The sequence below is a fragment of the Vombatus ursinus genome, unplaced genomic scaffold, assembly GCF_900497805.2.
Source record: "Vombatus ursinus unplaced genomic scaffold, bare-nosed wombat genome assembly UNPS02014798.1, whole genome shotgun sequence".
NCBI classification, from domain to species: domain Eukaryota; kingdom Metazoa; phylum Chordata; class Mammalia; order Diprotodontia; family Vombatidae; genus Vombatus; species Vombatus ursinus.
In genome coordinates, this window is record NW_020954576.1 from 42,884,031 (window position 1) to 42,905,033 (window position 21,003).

At 37.0% G+C, this 21,003-nt stretch overlaps 1 protein-coding gene across 3 annotated transcripts in view; it reads right to left on the reverse strand.

Annotated features, from left to right (window-relative positions):
* Nucleotides 1-21,003, reverse strand: part of SYT14 (synaptotagmin 14) — a 170,856-nt gene that overhangs the window by 71,235 nt on the left and 78,618 nt on the right. For 2 of the 3 annotated variants that reach the window (XM_027871729.1, XM_027871728.1), the window contains exons 3-4: nucleotides 7,352-7,623; nucleotides 76-517 (exon numbers count right to left, since the gene is read on the reverse strand). In XM_027871729.1, coding sequence (XP_027727530.1) covers nucleotides 76-517; nucleotides 7,352-7,623 — 714 coding nt within the window. Of the gene's footprint in view, nucleotides 1-67; nucleotides 518-7,351; nucleotides 7,624-21,003 lie in introns of all 3 variants that reach the window. The other variant, XM_027871731.1, reaches the window with a different exon arrangement.

The following is a 21,003-nucleotide window of genomic DNA, read 5'->3' on the forward strand; positions in this document are numbered from 1 at the left end:
GTGTGTGTGTGTGTATGCGTGCATGTGCGCAGTACCTTCTTCAGAGGCTACTTGGTTAGATACTCACGGAAAGACTGTAAGAAGGTTCCAGAATCACAGGTAATGACATCTTCCCTTGAAGATTCAATTTTGTTAAATAAAAAATTTTTTCCCCCACAATCTTTTCTTTTTTCATGCGACGTACACCATACAGTCTAAACCGAACTGCATAATTTCCAATCATCTCAGATTCGACATGGTTAAACTTGAACGTTTCTGTGAAGACAGGGCATGGCCCTCGCTGGACGCTCGTCTTGGCTCTCTGTTTCTTTATGGGCAGAAGAACAAGGTGCACTTGCCAGCAGTTGTTGCCGGTCCTGTTATACATTGGGATGTCTGTGACAGCTGTCACTGTTACTAGGAGCTTCTGTTCTTGTGAGTCATAGTCAAAAGTCACATCCAGGGTGCCATATTTAGCTTCTGGCTCAGGATCAAAAGGTTTAGGAAGCTGTGAAGCTGATCCTTGAGCTGACACATCCTAAGAAAAATAAATTTAAACGTTTCAGTTTTTAAGTCCTATTATCAGTCTTTTAGAGAAATATATGCATGACTTTTCTTAAGCCTGGTAATGTTAATATAACCTTGATTAATTATAATGAGAACAAAAAAAGACAAAAGGATATATCTATGAGGCTAAAGTAGTTTACCTAAGTGATGAAGCTACTCTAAAATGTTAGCTTTTTAAAAAATCACAGAATTTTATATTTCAAAAATTCAATTTTCAAAAAGGAGAAAGGGAAAAATCATCATAAATGGAAATATGTAAAATTTAGAAAACTTCCAAAGTTTACTTTCAGAACTATGAACATGTGTACTAGCCTTTTATTAGCTGAGTTGAAAATTATAAGAAAGTGAAAGTATGGTACAATTTGGATTTATTTTTCAAGGACTGCTCTGAAATATCATTACTAATATGAAAAAATATCCAAGGCTTGAAAAATAAAGGAAATTTAATATGAAAGTATAAACATTTCAGTCCTAGAAAAATTTCCTCCAAACACTCTTTACAATGTAGATTATACTTATTCCCAAATCATTTTCATTAGCAATTGTTAAAAACAAATAGCTCCATAAATTCATTACCAATAAGAGATTTTGAAATCCATAAACTTCCTATGGAAAAATTCAGTTTTACAAAGTTTCAGGTGAAGGGTGAAACAAGTTTTATAAGCAAATAGAAGAAATCTTCCTGTTATTACATCCATTTTTCTCTTGAGGATTATCAATTACGTGCCAATTCAACCACCCGGGGCATCCCAGGAATGTCAGGCAGAACTGCTTGCCTTTCATGATTTTCCTCTAGCAACATCTGCAGGGGAGCATCCTGTCAGGCCTGACAGAAGTAGATGAGACTTCTTAGGAAAGGATGATCAAAAAAAGATACACCAATGTGTCCCTTTTGTCAGGGTCCTGTTACTGTTAACTGCCAGAGTTCCATAACTTCTGACACAGGTGCATCTGAGAAAGTGCATGTTTACTGAATAGGAAGGGCTCGTAAGGTTATTTTTATATACTTATTTAATATTTTATTTTTCCCCCAATTACATGTAAAACACTTTTTAACATTAGTTTTTTAAAATTTGAGATCCAAGTTCTCTCCCTCCCACCCACCCCTCCCCACTCATTGAGAAGGCAAGCAATTTGACATAGGTTTTATACACGTAGACATGCAAAACATATTTCCATGTTAGTCATACTGTGAAAGAAAACACAGACCAAAAAAAAAAAAACAACCCAAGAAAAATAAAGAAAGTAAAAAAAATGTTTCAATCTGCATTCAGATTCAGTTCTTTCTCTGGAGCTGGATAGCATTTTTCATCAAAAGTCCTGTGGAATTGTCTTGGATCATTGTATTGCTAAGAAGATCTCAGTCATTCACAGTTGATTATTGTACAATATTGCTGTTACCGTGTACAATGTTCTCCTGGTTCTGCTCACTTCACTTATATCAGTTCATGCAAGTCTTTCCAAGTTTTTCTGAGAGCATCTTACTTATCATTTCTTATAGTACAACAGCTATCTATCACCATTATATACTATAACTTGTTTAGCCATTCACCAAGTGATGGGCATTCTCTCAATGTTCAATTCTTTGCCACCACTGAAAGAGCTACCATGCATATTCTGTACATAAAAGTCCATTTCCTTTTCTTTTTTTATCTCTTTGGGATACAGGCATAGTAGTGGTATTGCTTGGGTCAAAGGGTATGCATAGTTTTATAGTGCCCTTTGAGCACTGTTCCAAATTGCTCTCCAGAATGGTGGAATCAGTTCACAGATCTACCAACAGTGCATTAATGTCCCTCTAATTAATCCCCTCTACCATTTGTGATTTTTCTTTTCTATCATGTTAGCCAATCTGATAGGTAATAAGTGTGGAGGAGTGGTACCTCAGAGTTGTTTTAATTTGCATTTCTCTAATCAACAGTGATTGAGAGTATTTTTCATATAATTATAGTAGCTTTGATTACTTTATCTGAAAACTGCCTGTTCATATCCTTTGATCATTTATAAATGACTCTTATTTTTATAAATTTGACTCAGTTCTCTATATATTTAAGAAATGAGGCCTTTATGAGAGAAACTTGCTGTAAAGATTTTTTCAGTTATGATTACTGAGTATTTCCTTCCATCCTATTTTCCCCCTGTTTATCCTCTTCTCTCTTTCCTTTCACCCTGTCCATCCTCAAAAAAGAAAACAACATTTTGCTTCTATCACCTCACTTAATCCACCCTCCCTTCTATCAGTCTCTGCCCTTTATTTTATCCCTTTCCCTTACTACTTCCCTGTAGGGGACTTCTATATTCAACTGAGTGTGTATGTTATTCCCTCTCTGAATCAATTCTGATAATCTAAGATTCAGGCACTCGCCCACCCCGGACTTCCCCATCTTCCTAATCACTATAAAAGTTATTTCATGCCTCTTTAATGTGAGATAATTTACCCTATTCTACCTCTCTCTTTTCCCTTCTCTCAGTGCATTCCTTTTTCTCAGTCCTATATTTTTTTAGATATCATCCCATCATAATCAACTCATACTTGCGCCCTCTGTCTCTGTATACTATTTCTATCTGCCTGAATGACAGCTCTTAGAAGTTACAGATATCATCTTCCCATACAGGAATGTAAACAGTTTAACCTTATTAAGTCCCTTATGATTTATCTTTCCTATTTACTTTTTTATGCTTCTTTTGAGTTTTGTATTTGAAAGTCAAATTTTCTATTCAGCTCTGATCTTTTCATCAGGAATGTTTGAAAGTCATATATTTCACTGAATACCCATCCCCTTTCTCCCCCAAAAGAGTATATTGTGTTTTGCTGGGTAGATGATTCTTGGTTGTAATCCTAGCTATTCTTTAATGTAGAAGCTGCTAAATCCTGTGTAATCTTGACTGTGGCTCCACAACACCTGAATTGTTTTTTTCTGGCTGCTTGTAATATTTTCTCCTTTACTTGGGAACTCTAGAATTTGGCTATAATATTCCTGGGAGTTTTAATTTTGGTATTTATTTTAGGAGGTAATTGGTGGATTCTTTCAATTTCTATTTTACCCTCTGATTTTAGAATATCAGGGCAGTTTTCCTTGATTATTTCTTGAAAATTATGTCTTTTTTATCATGGCTTTTAGAAGGTTCAATAATTCTTAAATTATCTCTCTTTGGTCAATTTTCTGGGTGAGTTATTCTTCCAATGAGATATTTAACATTTTCTTCTATTTTTTCATTCTTTTGATTTTGTTTTATTGTTTCCTGATTGTCTCATGGAGTCATTAACTTCCATTTACCCAATTCTAATTTTTAAGGAATTATTTTCTTCAGTGAGCTTTTGTATCTCCTTTTCTACATGACTCATTCTACTTTTAAAAGAGTTCTTTTCTTCAGTGAATTTCTGTACCTCTTTTTTCATGTGGCCATTTCTGCTTTTTTAAGGAATTCTTCTCTTCAGTGGATTTTGTGCCTTTTTTACCCCTTGGCCTATTCTGTTTTTAATATTGTCTTCACTATTTTTTGTGCCTCCTTTATCAAGCCATTGATTCTTTTTTTTAAATGATTTTCTTCTATCACTCTCATTTCTTTTCCCATTTTTTCCCTTCTATCTCTCTTATCTGAATTTTAAAATTCTTTCTGAACTCTTCCAGGAATTCTTTTTGGCCTGAGAACAATTTGAATTTTTCTTTGAGACTTTGGATGTAGCGGTTTTGACTTTGTTGACTTCTTCTGAGTTTGTGTTTTGACCTTCCCTGTCACCATAGTAACTTTCTATGGTCAGGTTCTTTTTTTATTGTTTGCTCATTTTTTAGCCTATTTCTTGACTTTTAACTAAAGTTCAGCTCTGCTCCAGGAGTGGAGTGGGCACTGTCCTAAGCTTCAGGTTTTTTTGTGTAGCTGTTTTAAGAGCTACTGGGAACCTGTAAATTTTCCATTCTTCTAAGGTGGCATAATCTAAGGAGAGATGTGTACTACTTTCCTGGCCTGTGCTCTGGGCTGTGAGTGACCACAAGCACTCTTATCTACCCTGGAACTATGACCAGGGTCCCCACTCCCCTGCTGTCAAAAGCTGTGATGTGCTAGTGATCCTTCTCATCCTAGTACAATGACCCAGATCTACTTACAGGCAATGCAACAGAGTCCTGCACCCAGTGCCAACAAATGAACCTCTGTAATCTCCTTTTGACCAGTTGTCCAACCTCCTTCACATCCGTGGACTGACAGCTGTAGAAGCCACTGCAGCTAATTCAGTCATCCCCAAAGCTTGCTGTTGATTTGCTGGAGTCTGCGGGCAGTGATGTAGCCTGTACTGAACTGTGCTCCACTCTCACCCAGGTAGGACAGATCTTTCCTACTGACCTCCTAAGTTGTCTTGGTCTGGAAAACTGTTTCACTCCATCCTTCTGTGAGTTCTGCTGCTCCAGAATTGTTTTTGAGGTGTTATTTAAAGTTGTTTGGAGGGAAATCTGGGAGAATAACGGTGAGTCCCTGCTTTTTCTCCATCAGCTTGGTTCCACACCACTCATAAAATTTTAGCAAGGATGTAGCTGTTGAAGCTGTTATTTACTTTGTAACATAGAGTTTTTATTGTTCAGTTATTTCAGTTTTGTCTAACTCTTCGTGACCCCATTTGGGATTTTCTTGGCAAAGATCCTGAAGTGGTTTGCCTTCTCTCACTCATTTTATAGATGAGGAAACTGAGGCAAACAGGGTGAAGCAACTTGTCCAGCATTAGACAGTTAGTATGTGTCTGAGGCCAGATTTGAACTCAGAAAGATGAGTCTTCAGGCTCAATATTCTATTCACCACACCACCTACCTGCTCCATAATATAGAGCATTCATTGCCAAGACCTTTGATTAACCCTGCCTAAAACTCTAAGCAGATTACAATACAATCCAAAGCAAAAGACAGTCGCAGAAACATAGTCACAATACAAAGGAACACAGACACAGATTCCCCAGAATTACAATAGTTTGTCAACACACACAGCCTATAATTATATAATATATAATACATAAAATATATATTAATATTATATAATATAAATAATACATAATATACTAATATATTTTATATTATAATATATAATATATTTATATTAATTATATAATACAAATATAAAATTATACAATATATAAATTATAATATATCATTAATATAGAATAATATATTAATATTATATAATAATACATAATATAATATATAATATATAATATATACATATAATATACATAATCATATAAGGCCCACTCCTCATTTTTATTTGGGGTCTATATTTGGTGCCAGAATAAGAGAGATGCTTGTATCTTCCTCTGGGCTCCTGGCAACAGATGTACCTTTGGTCTCCCAGAGCTCAATTACTCTGCTTACTTAACCTCATATGAATCTGAGAAATGATCCTATGAATAGTTAGCCAGAATTAAGGTGAGTGTGTATAATAAATAAAAGCATCTAAATAGGCACTTTAACAGAGATTTCAAAGTTTTATAACAGATTTTCTTTCCCATTAGTTTAGAACTTTTATTCAATCAGTTATCTGGGATAGGGGAAAAATTACCTTCTCCCTGATCTTATAATCAGTAGATCATCATACTATAGATTCAGGGCTAGAAATTTCCTTAGGGACAATTCAAATTTTCCAACTCTCATTTCACTTATGAGGAAACTGAAGTACTGAGAGGTGAGGTGGCTTACTCAAGGTCATAAATCTCTGAAGGGGAGAGCTGGGATCTGAAGCCAGGTGCCAAGACTCCAAATCAAGTGATTTTCTCACTATACTAGGCAGCCCCTTTCTATCAGGCCCTCGTGTTGTTTGCACTGTAAAGCTCAGCTATTGCAAGGCTAAGCCCTTGAAAGCTTAGTTTCAAAGCAGAAATTTCTCTCTCTCTCCACATACACAAACGCACATATACACATGACACAAATATGTACACATACATATATATTATATATACATATGCATGTATGCATATATATGCATATATATACAAACATATTTATCAGTTATTATTTCTTACAGAACCTAGGTCTTATCACTCCTGGTTCACTGTCCTTTCCACACGTCAAGGAGTACTTTTCATTTACTTAGAAAATCATTCTCCAAATGTTAGTAGTCATCAATGTCCACAATGATACAGTTTTAATTTGTAATGGGAAATTACCAATTGAAGACACTGGTTAGGAAGAATTAACTAAAACTAAAGTTCTAGTTGTATTCCTGTACAAAAGGAAAAAACAACCACCACCACCAATTCTTTCCAAATGGTCTCAAAAATCTAATATGAACACTCTACCTGTTCTCTTGCCTCAAATCGGTCTCAAAAATAAAACAAACACTGAAATATCCCCTAAATCAAATTTACCGTGAATTCAAAAGAGAATTAAACCCATTTATGTTGATGTAAAAATATAACTTTTGTTTTAAGCGTATTAAGTTGTTGTTGTTCGTCCTGAGTCAGAAATAGAATTTCCTCAAAAGAAAAAAAAAGAATTACTCTAAATGATATCAATATACAAACATTACCAAAATTCACTATATCAAGGAATGGACATTCCTATTTTAAAGCTGAAACCATAATGTTGGCAAGCCTATTTATAAAATTTTGTCTTTTTTCCCCAACTACTCTCTTTTCAGCATTCCAAAATACTAGAAGGACAAGATTCTCTGACGAGAAGTTAAGTGGCTTTGGTCAAGAGTGTAAAGACTATATTAAGGATGTAAATTGGGACAACAAACTACCACAGACAAGGTCAAATATACCCACAGCACTGCACTGTTACCCAAAAGACCATATGGAAACATTATGTACCCTTTTACTTACTTCTGGGCTAAGAACAGCAGTACTGTCACTGGGCACATCCTCTTCATAGCCTTTATTATGAAAACTTTCTATTTCATGTCCTGTACTTCCTTCGCTTGGGCATTTAGTGTATGAACATCTTGGACTGTTGCTACAGTGAGAAAATTCACATTTCCTGTCACCCATTTCTGAAGGTGTGCATGAGAGGTGTGGAGAGCCACTGTCATCCTGATATGGCGGTGGCTGCAATTCATCCAGTGGAGGTGTTCTTCTCATTCTTTGAATGCAGTTTGCTGTGAATGAGTGAGAATTCTTGTTATACTTTCATTAGAGCTTTAATTTTTAATATAATATGTGGTAGACTTAGATGATCAAAAGATTTCACTGAAAAATTTCATATTATTTTGGACTACAATATTTATAGATATAATTTCTCCTCTGTTAATTTTGAGGAGAAATAAAACCATCTTCTTCTAACCCTCTAAGCCTGTAAAACAGAATTGGGGGAAATGACAAAATATTTTTTGTTCCACTGAAAAAGGCAAAAGACATAATTAAGGACAAAAACAATGTTGAACCAACAAATAGAGACCTGAGGAAACTCAGTATTACTAGTAGAACTGCTTTTTTTCTCCTTTATGGCTAAAAGCTCCTATTCCAACCCAAATTTACTTCACATTTATAACTGTTGCGTACATGCAAACTCATAAATCAGCAGCATCCTGACTCTGCACATGGGCTATGATTTTCAACTCTATGTTATCACAGATCTGATAAACAATCATTCAATAAATACTTACTATCACTTACTATGTGCTAGGCACTGAGCTAAGATCTGGAAATACAAAGAAATGCAAAACACAGTTCCTGCCTTCCAGGAATTCACATTCTAAAGAGGAAGACAACATGTAAATAACTAGGAACATACAAGAGATATAAATAGAAGGCAATCTAAGAGGGAAGACATTGTCTGTGGGGGGAACTGGCAAAATCCTCCTGCAGAAGATGAGATTGGAACTGAGTCATGAAGGAAGTCCTGAGGGAAGCCACAAGATGGAGGTAAAATGGGATAGCCAGTGAGAAGGCACAGAATCAGGGGATGGCATGTCATAGGAGAAGAACGGCAAGAAGCACACTCTGGCGAGACTGTAGAATACCTTGAGCAGAGTAAAGTATAAAAAAAGACTGGAAAGGGATGGAAGGGTCCAGGATGTGAGGGCTTTAAATGCTAAACAAAGGAGTTTATACTTGAATTCTAAAGCTAATAGGGAGCCACCAGAGTTAACTGGGGGAGGAGGGCTACGAAGAGACCTATGCCTTTAAAAGAAAAGCCCTTTGGAAGCTAAGTGGAAGATGGATTGGGGGCAGGAGGGAGATTTGAGGCAAGAAGACCTTAGAAGGCTATTGTAATAGTCCAGGTGTGAGGTGATGATGGCCTTTACGAGGATGGTAGCTGTGAGAGATAGTGTGAAGGTAGAAACAAGAAAACAGGGCATCAGACTGGATATATGGTTTAAGTGTGAGTGTGAGCCTGGGTAACTGGGAGGATGGTGGTACCCTTCACAGTAATAGGACAGTTGGGAAGAGGATTGGGTTTGGAGGGAAAGGTAAGCATGACATCTATGCATTTATTAACATCATTGATTAAAATGTTATACAGCAGAATGCCAAGTGCAGATCACTGTAGCACTCTGATGAAGATTCTTAGCAAGCACCTGACTTAAACGCAGAATAGAGAGAAGGCTGCCAAAGTCACAAGTGGAATAGAATAAAAACTTGGTTGTATAAATCTTACAAGGAAGGATAATGGATGATTATAAGCAGTGTCATCTCATAAAGCAGAATCAGTGGAAGGTAAAACCAATTTAAAAAATTTGGCAAGTATTAAACTTAGCAAAGCCATCCCAAGGACACATAGGGACGGAGATGGAAGAAGGAGTTCAAGCAGAAGAAAAATGGAAAAGATTTATAAAAATCATTATGATAAACTGTTTTTTCCATAAAAGAAAGTGGAAGTAGCACACTTGAAGCTTAACATCACAATCTGGGATTTGGTTAGAGAGGAATTAGAAATTACACTAAAGAGAACAAAGACAGGAAAGGTGTATGTAGAGGAGATTCATGAAGGAGGTAACTTGTTTGAAATGTAGATGGACTCATACAAAGTATCTGAAGGAGGGGAAGATATGAAGTGTAGAAAAAATCTTGGGCCTTATTAATACTGAAAAAAGACAAATAAAAGAACATAAATAACTACTGATCCCAGCTTTGTAATCTATCTAAAATCTTTATGATTATGATTATGAATTGAGGGTATCCTTGATGAGGATGTGAGCAAGAAATAAGGTGCTGTGTAAGTGATATTCAACATTGGATCACATCTTTATCATTTCCCAATTAACTAAAGATTTAGAAAATATAAGATTCCATTGTGGTTATTATTTGCTAATTACGAAAAAGTATTTATTTGCAAGAACAAATGCCATTTTTTGACTTTTTTTACAGTAATATTTTTATTATTCATATATCAGAATTACTTAAGATTCCTTGGAAGATATAACCTTCAGATAACACACATGAGGTAAGATATGAAAAAGGTAGATATATGTTCACCAAATATATTCACTACTGTGATGGAGAAGATGCAGCACAAAGTCCAAGTCAAAGAGAGGATCCCTGTGTAATCCAGATGCTCCTGGTTGTAGAAGACATGCTGCTGATTTCATTATATTCCAGAACATCAGGAGAGTCTCTTGGAAGAGATCTGTAACAACTCAAAGGAGTATGGCCTCTCTAACCAGACAAGGAAGTAGACTAAAGTAGATGAAAAATGTATATTGCATAGTTTGTAATATGTACTGAATGAACACTCTCCAGAGCTTGTCTAGTAGTAGCATATCTGGGTCAGATAACACAAATGGACAATGAGTTAGGCCTAAAGGCTGGATTGCCTTCGGAAAACTGCAAAGCTTTCTTACCAATCTTAGACCTCTCATGATGGCAAAGGCCCATCTTTTTCATAATAACATTCTAATTACGCAGCCAATCTGTTGGCAACTCTTAATGCTATATGACAGCGAAACAGAATACAAATGCTTTTAAAGAACTAAAAATTATCACACAGAGGGCAATTACTAGGCATGCAGTGAGTATGAGCTGGTTACCGCATAGAACCAATGAGAAATTCTGAAGAGGTGTAAGACTGAAGGACTGTATGATAGGGAAAAAAAGATGGGCTGGTCACAGAGCAAGAACGAGGGATGACAAGCAGATAGCCAGAAGTGTTCCCTTGCTACAAATGAAGAATTAGGAGTAAGCACTGAAGATCTTCAGCACAAGGAGTAGACTCCCTGGAGTGAACTTATTGCATGTGTTCCACAGGACGAGCAGATACAGTCCAAGGTCTGCATAATGGGAGGAAATTTCCACATCAGTGAGATAATAGATCCATTTGAGTACTATGATCATCATGTCAATATTTCTCCAGGCTCTGCTCCCATTATTCTGTATTAGTGGATATAAGGTTTCTCTGATTCCATTTGTCATTTGTTACATTACAATAATACTTCCATTAACATCCATATACCACAATTTGTTCAGTCATTCACCAATTGTGAGGTTCCTACTTTGTTTCCAGTTCTTTATTACAACAAAAATTACTACTATGAATATTTTTGCATATATGGGTCCTTTCCCTCTCTCTTTGATCTTCCTATAACATATGTCCAGTAGTGGTAGTGCCTGGCTAAAGAGTTTGTAAATAATAATGATGCTATTAATAATAATAATGATAATAATAGCTATCATTTATATAGTGCATACTATATGCCAGGCACTGTGCTAAGCAATTTGTAATTACTATCTTGTTTTATCTCCAAAATAACTTTGGGAGGTAGGTGCTATTATTATCCTCATTTTACAGATAAAGAAATTGAGACAGATGGAGATTATGTGATGTGCCTACAGTCACACAGCTAGTAAATGTCTGAGGCTGGATTTGTACTCAAGTCTTACTGACTCCAGGTCAGATACTCTATCAACAGCACCACCAAGCTGCCCCACACAGTGTAGTGACTCTGGGTATAGCTTCAAATTATTTTCCAGAATGGTTGGAACAATTCACAGGTCCATCTACAGTACATTAGTATGCCTCCCTGAGCACAGTGAGATTATCACTTCACTTGTTGTGGTCATAATGTCTCTACTAGTGCAACCTAAAGTAGCGCTAGGTTGTTTTTGTTTGTTTGCCTTTAACGTTATATTGCTGGATCATAGTGTCATTTTCTTCACTAATCTCATAGGTGTGAAGTGGAATCTCAGAGAAATTTTAATTTGCATTTCTCATTATTAATGATTTGTTACATTTTTTCATTCCATCTTTTTTCAAGGAATACTTTATTCTCCCTGACAACCTGGAAAATAGAGAGGTGCTTCTGAGCCCTTTTACCTTCTCTTCTAGGAGGGAGACTAGCCTAAGCTTTGAGTACAGTTAATGGTTATGTAGCCCATACCAGAAATAATATGCCATAACCAAACAAATGTTGTGCATTCTAAAAAGGTGACTACAAAGGTCTCCACACTATCTGGAAATGAGTTTCTCAGTTCTCCATCATACTTGTAGAGAACTCTTGTACAAAACTCCCTCGGCTAGCTGCTCACTGGCATATCTGTCAGCCTTTCTGGAAATCCAATAGTTGGTGCTAAATAATTTCTCACTTGGGTGTTCTTTCTTTTGGTTTTTGTTTTTTTTTTTATTTTGAGATGATGCTACTTTGTTCAACTGACTTTCACAATTAATAGCTATCTACCACAAGTCCAAAGCAAAAAGCTCCTAAGCATAGCTGATATATATGTAGTGGAATCTGAATGCAGTTACCAAATCACTTCATACTTTCTTCTCCTCTTCCTCTAACTTCTCCTGAAAATAACTCTTAGCAAGCTTCCTCACAACTTCCCACTTTGCTATTGCTTCTTAACCTGTTCCCAATGATCCCCATTACTACGCCTTAAAAATAGCAATCTTCTTGCCTTTTTTGCCTTTTCTTGTGAAATCGCCTAGCTGATTCAGCTGCTTTATATTAATAATTAGGAGCATTTTGCTAAAGCCCCAACACCAGGTCATCTTCTTTTGGACTTGCTTCATTTTCTCCATGTCCTTCCTAAAATGTGATGCCCCCTATATAAACACAGCATTCTAGATGTAGCCTGAATAGAACAGAATAGAACAGAATAGTGGGATCATCACCTCATTTGTTCAGGACACTGTGTCTCTACTAATTCAATCTGTAATCATATTCATTTTGGGGGCTGCCATGTCACACTACTGACTCACAGGCTGAGAGTCCACTCAAATACCCAGGTCTTTTTTAATAGGAACCATGTCTAGGCCAGATTTTTTCCCATTTTATACTTGAACAATTTAGTTTTTTAAAACCAAGTGTAGAACTTGACCCATATCTCTATTGAATTTCATGCTGTTAGAGTCTACTCACTGTCCTATAGCTATCAAAATATGTAGTTCCTAATTCTTTTATTCACTTTGTTAGTTTTGCTCTCATTTTCACGTCAACAACAAATTTTATACACGTGCTATTTATGTTGTCATCAATATGGAACAGAATATGGCAAATGATAAATCCCTGGGTCATTACACTAAGAATCTCCCTCTACTAATTACTCTTCTTTGGCTCTAGTTATTTATATAGCTTTGAATCTATCAAGTTGTACTATTTCAATACTTTAGCTTCATGGTAGTTCAGCATCTTGCACCTAAACTATCACTCTATTGTTTAAACACTGCTGGACCTAGTTCTTTATCCTCATTCTGGATCACGGATACAAACCTTACATGGACTATTAAAGTGCAACTGATTACCTAGTGCTATTCATTCCCTCTCTCAACTATGTGAAAACAAAACTAAGCCCCTTGCTTTACAACAAATGACAGTCACTGCGCTATCATTCTCCTCATCTTTTTCATTCTACTTTCTCTACTAAAGCTTGATTCTATGGAATAGAATTTGTAACAAGCATACCTACCCCTAATGAGTGTTTTGAAGCTACTATTTCTACACTTAAGTGAAAACTTATCCATATAATTTCCTCTTCCTTAATGCACATATAAAAACACTTATGAAAAAGGTGTGGAAATATTAGAGTAAAGACATCATGCTACTTAGGAATACCTAAGTGTTGCTAAAATAGTTCTCAACTCAATAAACCAGTATTTATTTATATTTTAACATACTAAGTTTATAGCATCCTCCACAACGCGGCACTGATAAGAACCTCATAGAATGTTCCTTTGGAGAATAAATATGTTTAAGATCTTCCATGATTGGACATCAACCTACCTTTATAAATTTATCTTCTTTTGCTCTCCTTCATGCACCTTACTTGGTTCACCCACTCAAATTTGAATCTTTCCAGTCATACTCTAATGTTTTTCCACCTCTATACTTTTGCTCATATTCTTCCTAGAAAGCCTCACATTCCTAATTCCTCTCCTTTGCCAGGTCAAATGACATGCAATTTTTGGAAGACAGGTGGAAATTATCCTTCTCTACTTTGAACTTACACAGCACTTTGGGCCTCTCTTACTGCACTTTCACAACATGTGCATGTCGTATCTACTACACTGTAAGCACCATAAAGACAAAGACATTGACTTCTTTCTTTCTCCCATGGTACCTAGAACAGTGCCTCATATTATTGGCTGAATGTGTTTCAAATGTTACAGTAGAGTCTGCATACATAATGCACATGATAGGGTTTGTTTCAATGATGTAATGAGTTTCTCCAAGTTATACCTTCCTATGGGAGGGGGGACTCACATGAGTGCTACAGAACTTTGAAAAAATAATTTTTTAAGCTTTTGGCTCAAAAGAAAAATGTTATTTGCATATATTAGCATAACTACATGTTTTGCTCACAGATCCCCAATTCCACTTAAAAGAAAGTAAATTCTTTAATTTATTATCTGATATCATTCACATAGCTTGGGTGACTCCTTTGTTAACATTATATCTGCTAAGAGACAGGGAATACTTTCTAATATTTAACTGAAATCTCTCCCTTTTAAGTCTATTTCTCTTATTTAGTCATATAGAGACACAGCACTGGACAGCATCTACTTCTAACATGACTGAAGAAGATAACTAAGTCGCCCATTAACCTTTTCCTCTTTTAAGTTTAATAGCCCCAATTTCTCTTAACTTTCCTTATAAATGTAAATTTCCACCCTTTATAGCCATTTTGGTTATTCTTCTCTACATATTCTCTAGTTCTACCACTTTTGTTTTCATTGTACATTGATTAAAATTAGGAATACTCCTCTAATAAAGTTCTGCTTACTGTAAGAGAGAACGGATAGGTAGGCAGATAGAAAGAATATTAAGTACTTCCTACATACCAGACGCTGTGTTAAGTACTGGAGATATAAATACATGCAAGCAAGTCAGTCTTTGTCCTTAAGGAGTTTATATTCTAAAGGATAACATAATGATTACTAGTCAGCCCTTGCATGGCATAACCATTTTAACACACTCAATAACATAATAACCATTTAATTTGCAAACCAGTTGTAGTTGTTCCATTGTTTCAGTCACGTCTGATACTTTGTGACCCCATTTGGAGTCTTCTTGACAAAGATACTGGAGTGATTTATCATTTCCTTCTCTAGATCATTTTACAGATGAGGAAACTGAGGCAAACAGGCTTACGTGACTTGCCCAGGATCACACAGCTAGTAAGTGTCTGCGACTGGATTTGAATTCAGGAAGATCAATCTTCTTGGTAACTAGCTCAGTGCTCTATCCACTGTGCCACCTAGCTGCTCTAATGCCTGGATTTATTTCTCTTCTACAGTAATTCTGTAAAGATTTTTAAAAAACACATAGCTAGCCAATAAGAACATCAGAAGACTATATCACAAACATAAAAAAATCAACAGCTTGCACTCCTTCTTGTGTGTAGGGTTTCCAGTTGTGTATATATATGTGTACATATACATATGTGTCCATATATGCATAAATATCCTAACCCATAAACATGTACAACAATCTGATATCTGAGCAGAAGAGGAAATGCATATGACAGACTCACTTCCAAGTTAAGGTGTGAAAACTCTTTAATCTCAGCAGTGGAAGGGAACTCAAAAGCGATCTAGTCCAGGATATCGATAAAGTATAAATCCCTTTCCTTGTTTATACCTTAGTTCAGCACATCCACCCTATCATGTTGACCTTTCTCTTTCCTTTGTAGAGAGAAATACTTTCAAATCCGACCTCCAATACTTCCTAGTTGTGCACTTCATGAGCAAGTCACTTGACTTCTCTCATACCAGAAAAATAACAAATGTACCTCTCACTGTGCTACTATAAGGATCAAATAAAATAATAAATGCAAAGAGTCATGCAAATCTCAAAGTACTATACAACGTCAAAATTATTAATATTTTCTGAACACCCTTCTTATAAATATCCCTTGTATATAGTAAATGGTCCCTTTTTGACGTTCAATTATGAATATGTCCTTAGTCTTCCATTCCTTAACTACTACTTGGAACCTCACAGCTGAGAACACGTCTCTCTATTATCCCAGTCAAAGAAGTAAGTAGGCTTCCCTTGTGAAAAAGTGGCATCTGGAAGACACTGTGAATGACCTCTTTAGGATAGCAAAATGTCTACAAGCAGCATAAAACGAAAGACAATAATAGCTCTGTGGCTATATTCCACTTTATACTTTTACACAAAAAGGGGAGACACAAAAATAATTTTCCCTAGTAATCTCTGTATAATTTAGAAGAATCTAAGTGTCCAGACAACTATCAGCATCATTTTGGCTTAACTGAATAAATAAAATAGCTCTGTGACTTTTTCACTTTGACAAACTCCATTATATGTCCCCATGGGAAAACTTCATAAGGACTCTGTGACAAAAAAGGGGCTCTTATAGTCAATCATCTCTATCACCAACTAGAGTGATTCATAAATGTCAGAACAGCAGAAATTTCCACAGAGCTTTTCAACTATATCCTTTTTGAAAACTATCCCTTTTCTAAGAGAAAAAACTTAATAACAAACCACATTTAAATGAAGATATTAAAAAATCATGTATACAGAGTAGTATAAATAGCTGAGTCACATGCTTCTCCATAATTAAGAGAACAAAACCAACATAATATAAAGCTTATTATTATTTAATACAAATAATGGCTTTTGGAGTTATACTAGGTAATCTTGGCCAATATATGCTCTACCTTTTCAATATTAAGAAGTGCCTCATATTTTAGGCACTTTTCTCTTTAGACTAAAGTATAAATCATTCATATAAATAATAAAAGAATTAATTGTGTACAAAAATAAGGAATATAACCAAATATTACTTCATATTTTTGTTGGAAAATAAGGACTAACAGAGGTATAATTTCAAAGTAAATTCATCTCAATAACTCATTAGCACCAATAGCGGCTGAGGCCAGCATCTCTGCATGGGGAAAGCAGGTTTTAAATAGGTGTCTTTAACCAACTGCTGGGCCATGATCTTGTCTGCTTCTACAGCTCTGTGGATTCCTTTCTGACTTGGTTAAATCTGCTATGGACCTTAGCCTTGCAATCAGAAAGTGATCAGTTCTGATGCTCTTGGGAAATCAAATCCAGGTTCCCTCCTCTACTACTCTAAAGTTTGAATAATAGTGAAATATTTTGGCTTACATTTGGCAGTATCTCAGTTCCAATTGTTCTTTGGCACCTTGCATTAGTGCTTTACCTTCCCATGATCCACCACAGCAAACTTCCAGGCCTAATCATTATTCAGACTTAACCTGTCCCTCCTCAAACCCAATCTACAATAGTTGTTGAGCTAGGTTTTAATATTTGCCAGTTACAAGTCTTCCTAGAGAGAAAGAGATTTCTAAGTGGAAGAAATTAGGGCTGTATGATATGTATATATGCACATATATGTATACATATAAATAGATATACACAATCCATACCTATATAACTATCCAGAGAGGTGCAACATCTTTATTTATATATGTACATAGATATGTAGTTACATTTAGATGTAGTTCTCCCTCTGGATTACCTTTCTACCCCCAACTTGTACTCATGGGTTGAATCCTTATAGATCAACTATCCCCAGGTCAAAGGTGTTTGTGGGTCCTCATTTATAAAACTATACAGCTCACAAGCTCCCACAGGTATGTTTTACATTTAATAGATAACAAAATAAGTTTAAAGTAAAAGCATTTATTAAGATGGTATCAGGAGGCAGCCAGGTAGTGCAGCAGATAAAGCACCAGTCCTGGAGCCTGGAGGACCTGAATTCAAATCCGGCCTCAGACACATAACACTCACTAGCTGTGTGACCCTGGGCAAGTCACTTAACCCCATTGCCTAGCCAAAAAAAAAAAAAAAACAACAGATGGTATCATAAGAACAATCACTATCAAACACTCCCCCCATAAAGCTATGGCAAACTCTCCTATACACTAAGAGTGAATAAAAAGAGGGGCACACACTTAGGGAAGATGTGACCAAGTCAACTCACATCTCTAAGACTATATATAACCCCAATGTTCTTTCCCTTATTGTAGTTTCCTGATGCTACTCCTTTTGAGTAGGGTGGCTGTGCTAGGTCAATCATCCAGCCAGGTTCCCCAAGTCTGTCCCTCTCCATAGCTCAGCACTCAATGACCAGGCCTGGCTCTTTTTTTGATTCACAACAGTCATGCTTTTCAGAGACGTTGTCTACCTCGACTGTTGAGAACAGTCTCTGCTGGATGTAAAATCTTTTGTTGAGCAAGAAGCAAACCTATAACGTGTTGTAACCTATGAGAGGAGGAGAGAAATCCCCTCTCCTCTGCTGCCATCTGTAAGAGGTGTAAGCAAAAGGCAAAGAGCAAACCCTCCTCATGGGCTGGATTCTTCCTCTGTAGTTGGCTTTCTTCCCTGCTGCCAGTGCGCACACTTCTTAGAACTATTTCCTGAAGGGCAGCTAGGTGGCACAGTGGATAGAGTACTGGCCCTGAAGTCAGGAGGACCTGAGTTCAAATCCGGCCTCAGACCAAACACTTGACACTTACTAGCTGTGTGACCCTGAGCAAGTCACATAACCCCAATTGCCTTAAAAAAAAAAAAAGAACTATTTCCTGCCTCAACTGACTCATGGAATATGTCTCATATCACTCAAAGGCTTTCTTCCTTCACTCATCTCACACAAAGAAGTGGCCCCACTCTTCACCAATGTAAAGCCCTCTACCTGTACAAGTAATCCCGTTAAACTTGTTTCCTCCAGCAGATTTTGCCCTCTGTCATCCCCATTCTCTGACTTATCTTCAATCTCTCCATCTACTGGCTTCTTCCCTACTGCCTACAAATATGCCTAGGTCTCCTCCATCCTCAAAACACCCTGACTTGATTCTTCCATCCCCCCTATCATCTCATATCTCTTCTGCCCTTTATGACCAAACTCCTTGAGAAGGTCATCTACAGTAAGCACCTCTGTTTACTCTCCTATCACTCTTCTTAACTCTCTACGATGTGATTTCCAACCTCATCATTCAACCTAGATTACTCTTCAAAGTTATAAATTATATTCTAATTATCAAATCCAATGGTTTTTTTTTCTCAATCTTCATTCGTCTTGACCTCTTTGCAGCCTATGACACTGTCGATCACCTTCTTCTCCTTGATAATCTCTTCTCTCTAGGTTTTTGGGAAACCTATCACTCTCTTCTGGTTCTCCTACTTATGTGACTGCTCTTTTTTCCAGTCTCTTTTTCCAGTCATGTCCAGCTACTGTGAATATCCCACAGGGCTCTCAGTCCTAAGCCTTCTCTTCTCCATTTATACTGTTTCACTAGGTGATCTCAACAGCTCCCATGGATTTGATTAATTATCAAGTCTATGCTGACAATTCTCAAATCCACTTATCTAGCCCTAATCTCTTAGGTGGTTTTGCATCTCCAGCTGCCTTCCAAATTATCTGGAACTGGATGTCTAGTTGATATCTTAAACTCAACAGGTCCAAAATTGAATTCACTATCTTTTCCCCTAAACACTCTGCCCTTCCAAATTTCCCTATTACTACTGAGGGCATCACCATCCAGTCTCCTAGGCTCACAACCTAGGCATCATCTTCAACTTTTCACTATCTCTAACCAATCTGCTGCCAGAGCTTATTGATTTCACCTTTGCAACATCATTTGAATACACCCTCTTCTTTTCTCCCCTGACACCAACACTACTCTGGTACAGGCCCTCATCACCTCACACCTAGACTACTGAAATAATCTGCTGGTTAATCTGCCTGTCAAAAGTCTCTCCTCACTTCAGTACATCTATTATTCATTTACTAAAGTGATTTTGCTAAAAGTCACAGGTCTGACCATATTACTCATCTCTCTACTCAATAAACTCTAGTGGCTCCCTAATACCTCCAATATCAAATACAAAATCCTCTGTTTGGTATTCAAAGCCCTTCATAATCTATCCCTTCGACCCCTACCTTTCCAGTCTTCTTATACCTTACCACACCCTTGACCTCCAGCAACCTCCCACCTACTCTTTGAACCAGTGATACTGGTTTCCTTGTTGCTCCATGAGCGAGACACTCCATCTTTTATAACTGGGCATTTTCTCTCACTGTTTCCCACACCTATAATGCTGTTACTCCTCATCTCTGCCTCTTGGCTTTTTTGGCTTCCTTCAAGCACCAGCTAAACTCTCATCTTTTACAGGAAACTTTCCCTGATCCCTCTTAATTCTAGTGCCTTCTCTCTATTGGTTATTTCTATTTATTCTGGACAAAATGTTTGTATGTATTTGTTTGCACGCTGTCTACCGCTATTAGATTTTGAGCTCTCTGAAGGCAGGCACTATCTTTTGCCTTCCTTCATATACCCAGCACTTGACATAATGCTTAACACATGTAGTAGGTTCTTTAAAAAATGTTTACTGACTTTCTGAATGAATGTCCTTTTTAAAAGGGCACCAGCAACCAATCCTCAGCCAGCCAAAGCTAGCTATACTGTAATTCCATAAATTTTGATCACATAACTTCCTTACACTTCATAAAAGAGGAATAGGGAGCACCTATATAATTACCTCTCTTTATCTGTTACCTGTTTTGTATCTTTTGTAATTTAATAAACTGAATTGGGAGGAATAAATTGATCAGAGATATCCTAATCAACTTCCACATTCACTTCTCTCTTCTGACATACTTGTGCACATGTTAACACTCATATACATACTACCAGATTTTTGGACTTCTGCTTCCGGCAGCCAAGATGGAGGAGTAAGAAGTAAGTCTCTCTTACCCTCCCTTATCAACCTCTGAAAGCCCAGAAAATATTGCCCCAGAAACAACCCTGGATACAGATGAACCAGAAGAAAGATAGGGTGCAGCAGTCCAGTAGCCCAGGTAGCTTCAGGGATTAACAGGAAAGGCCCCTCTTACCTTGGGGGAAGGGGAGCAGTACAGAATGGGAGGCGACCCAGCCAGCTAGTGGAAAGCCCCACCTCAGCATACCAGGAGGAGATCCTGAAACCCAGGTGGTGGAGCAGGCAAATACCAACACCTGGGCCCCCAGTGCCTCAGTGAGGGTAGGGCAATCAGTGGAAACCAGCTTGGAAAACAAGCATTCTACAGCAACTGGCTCTCCCAGT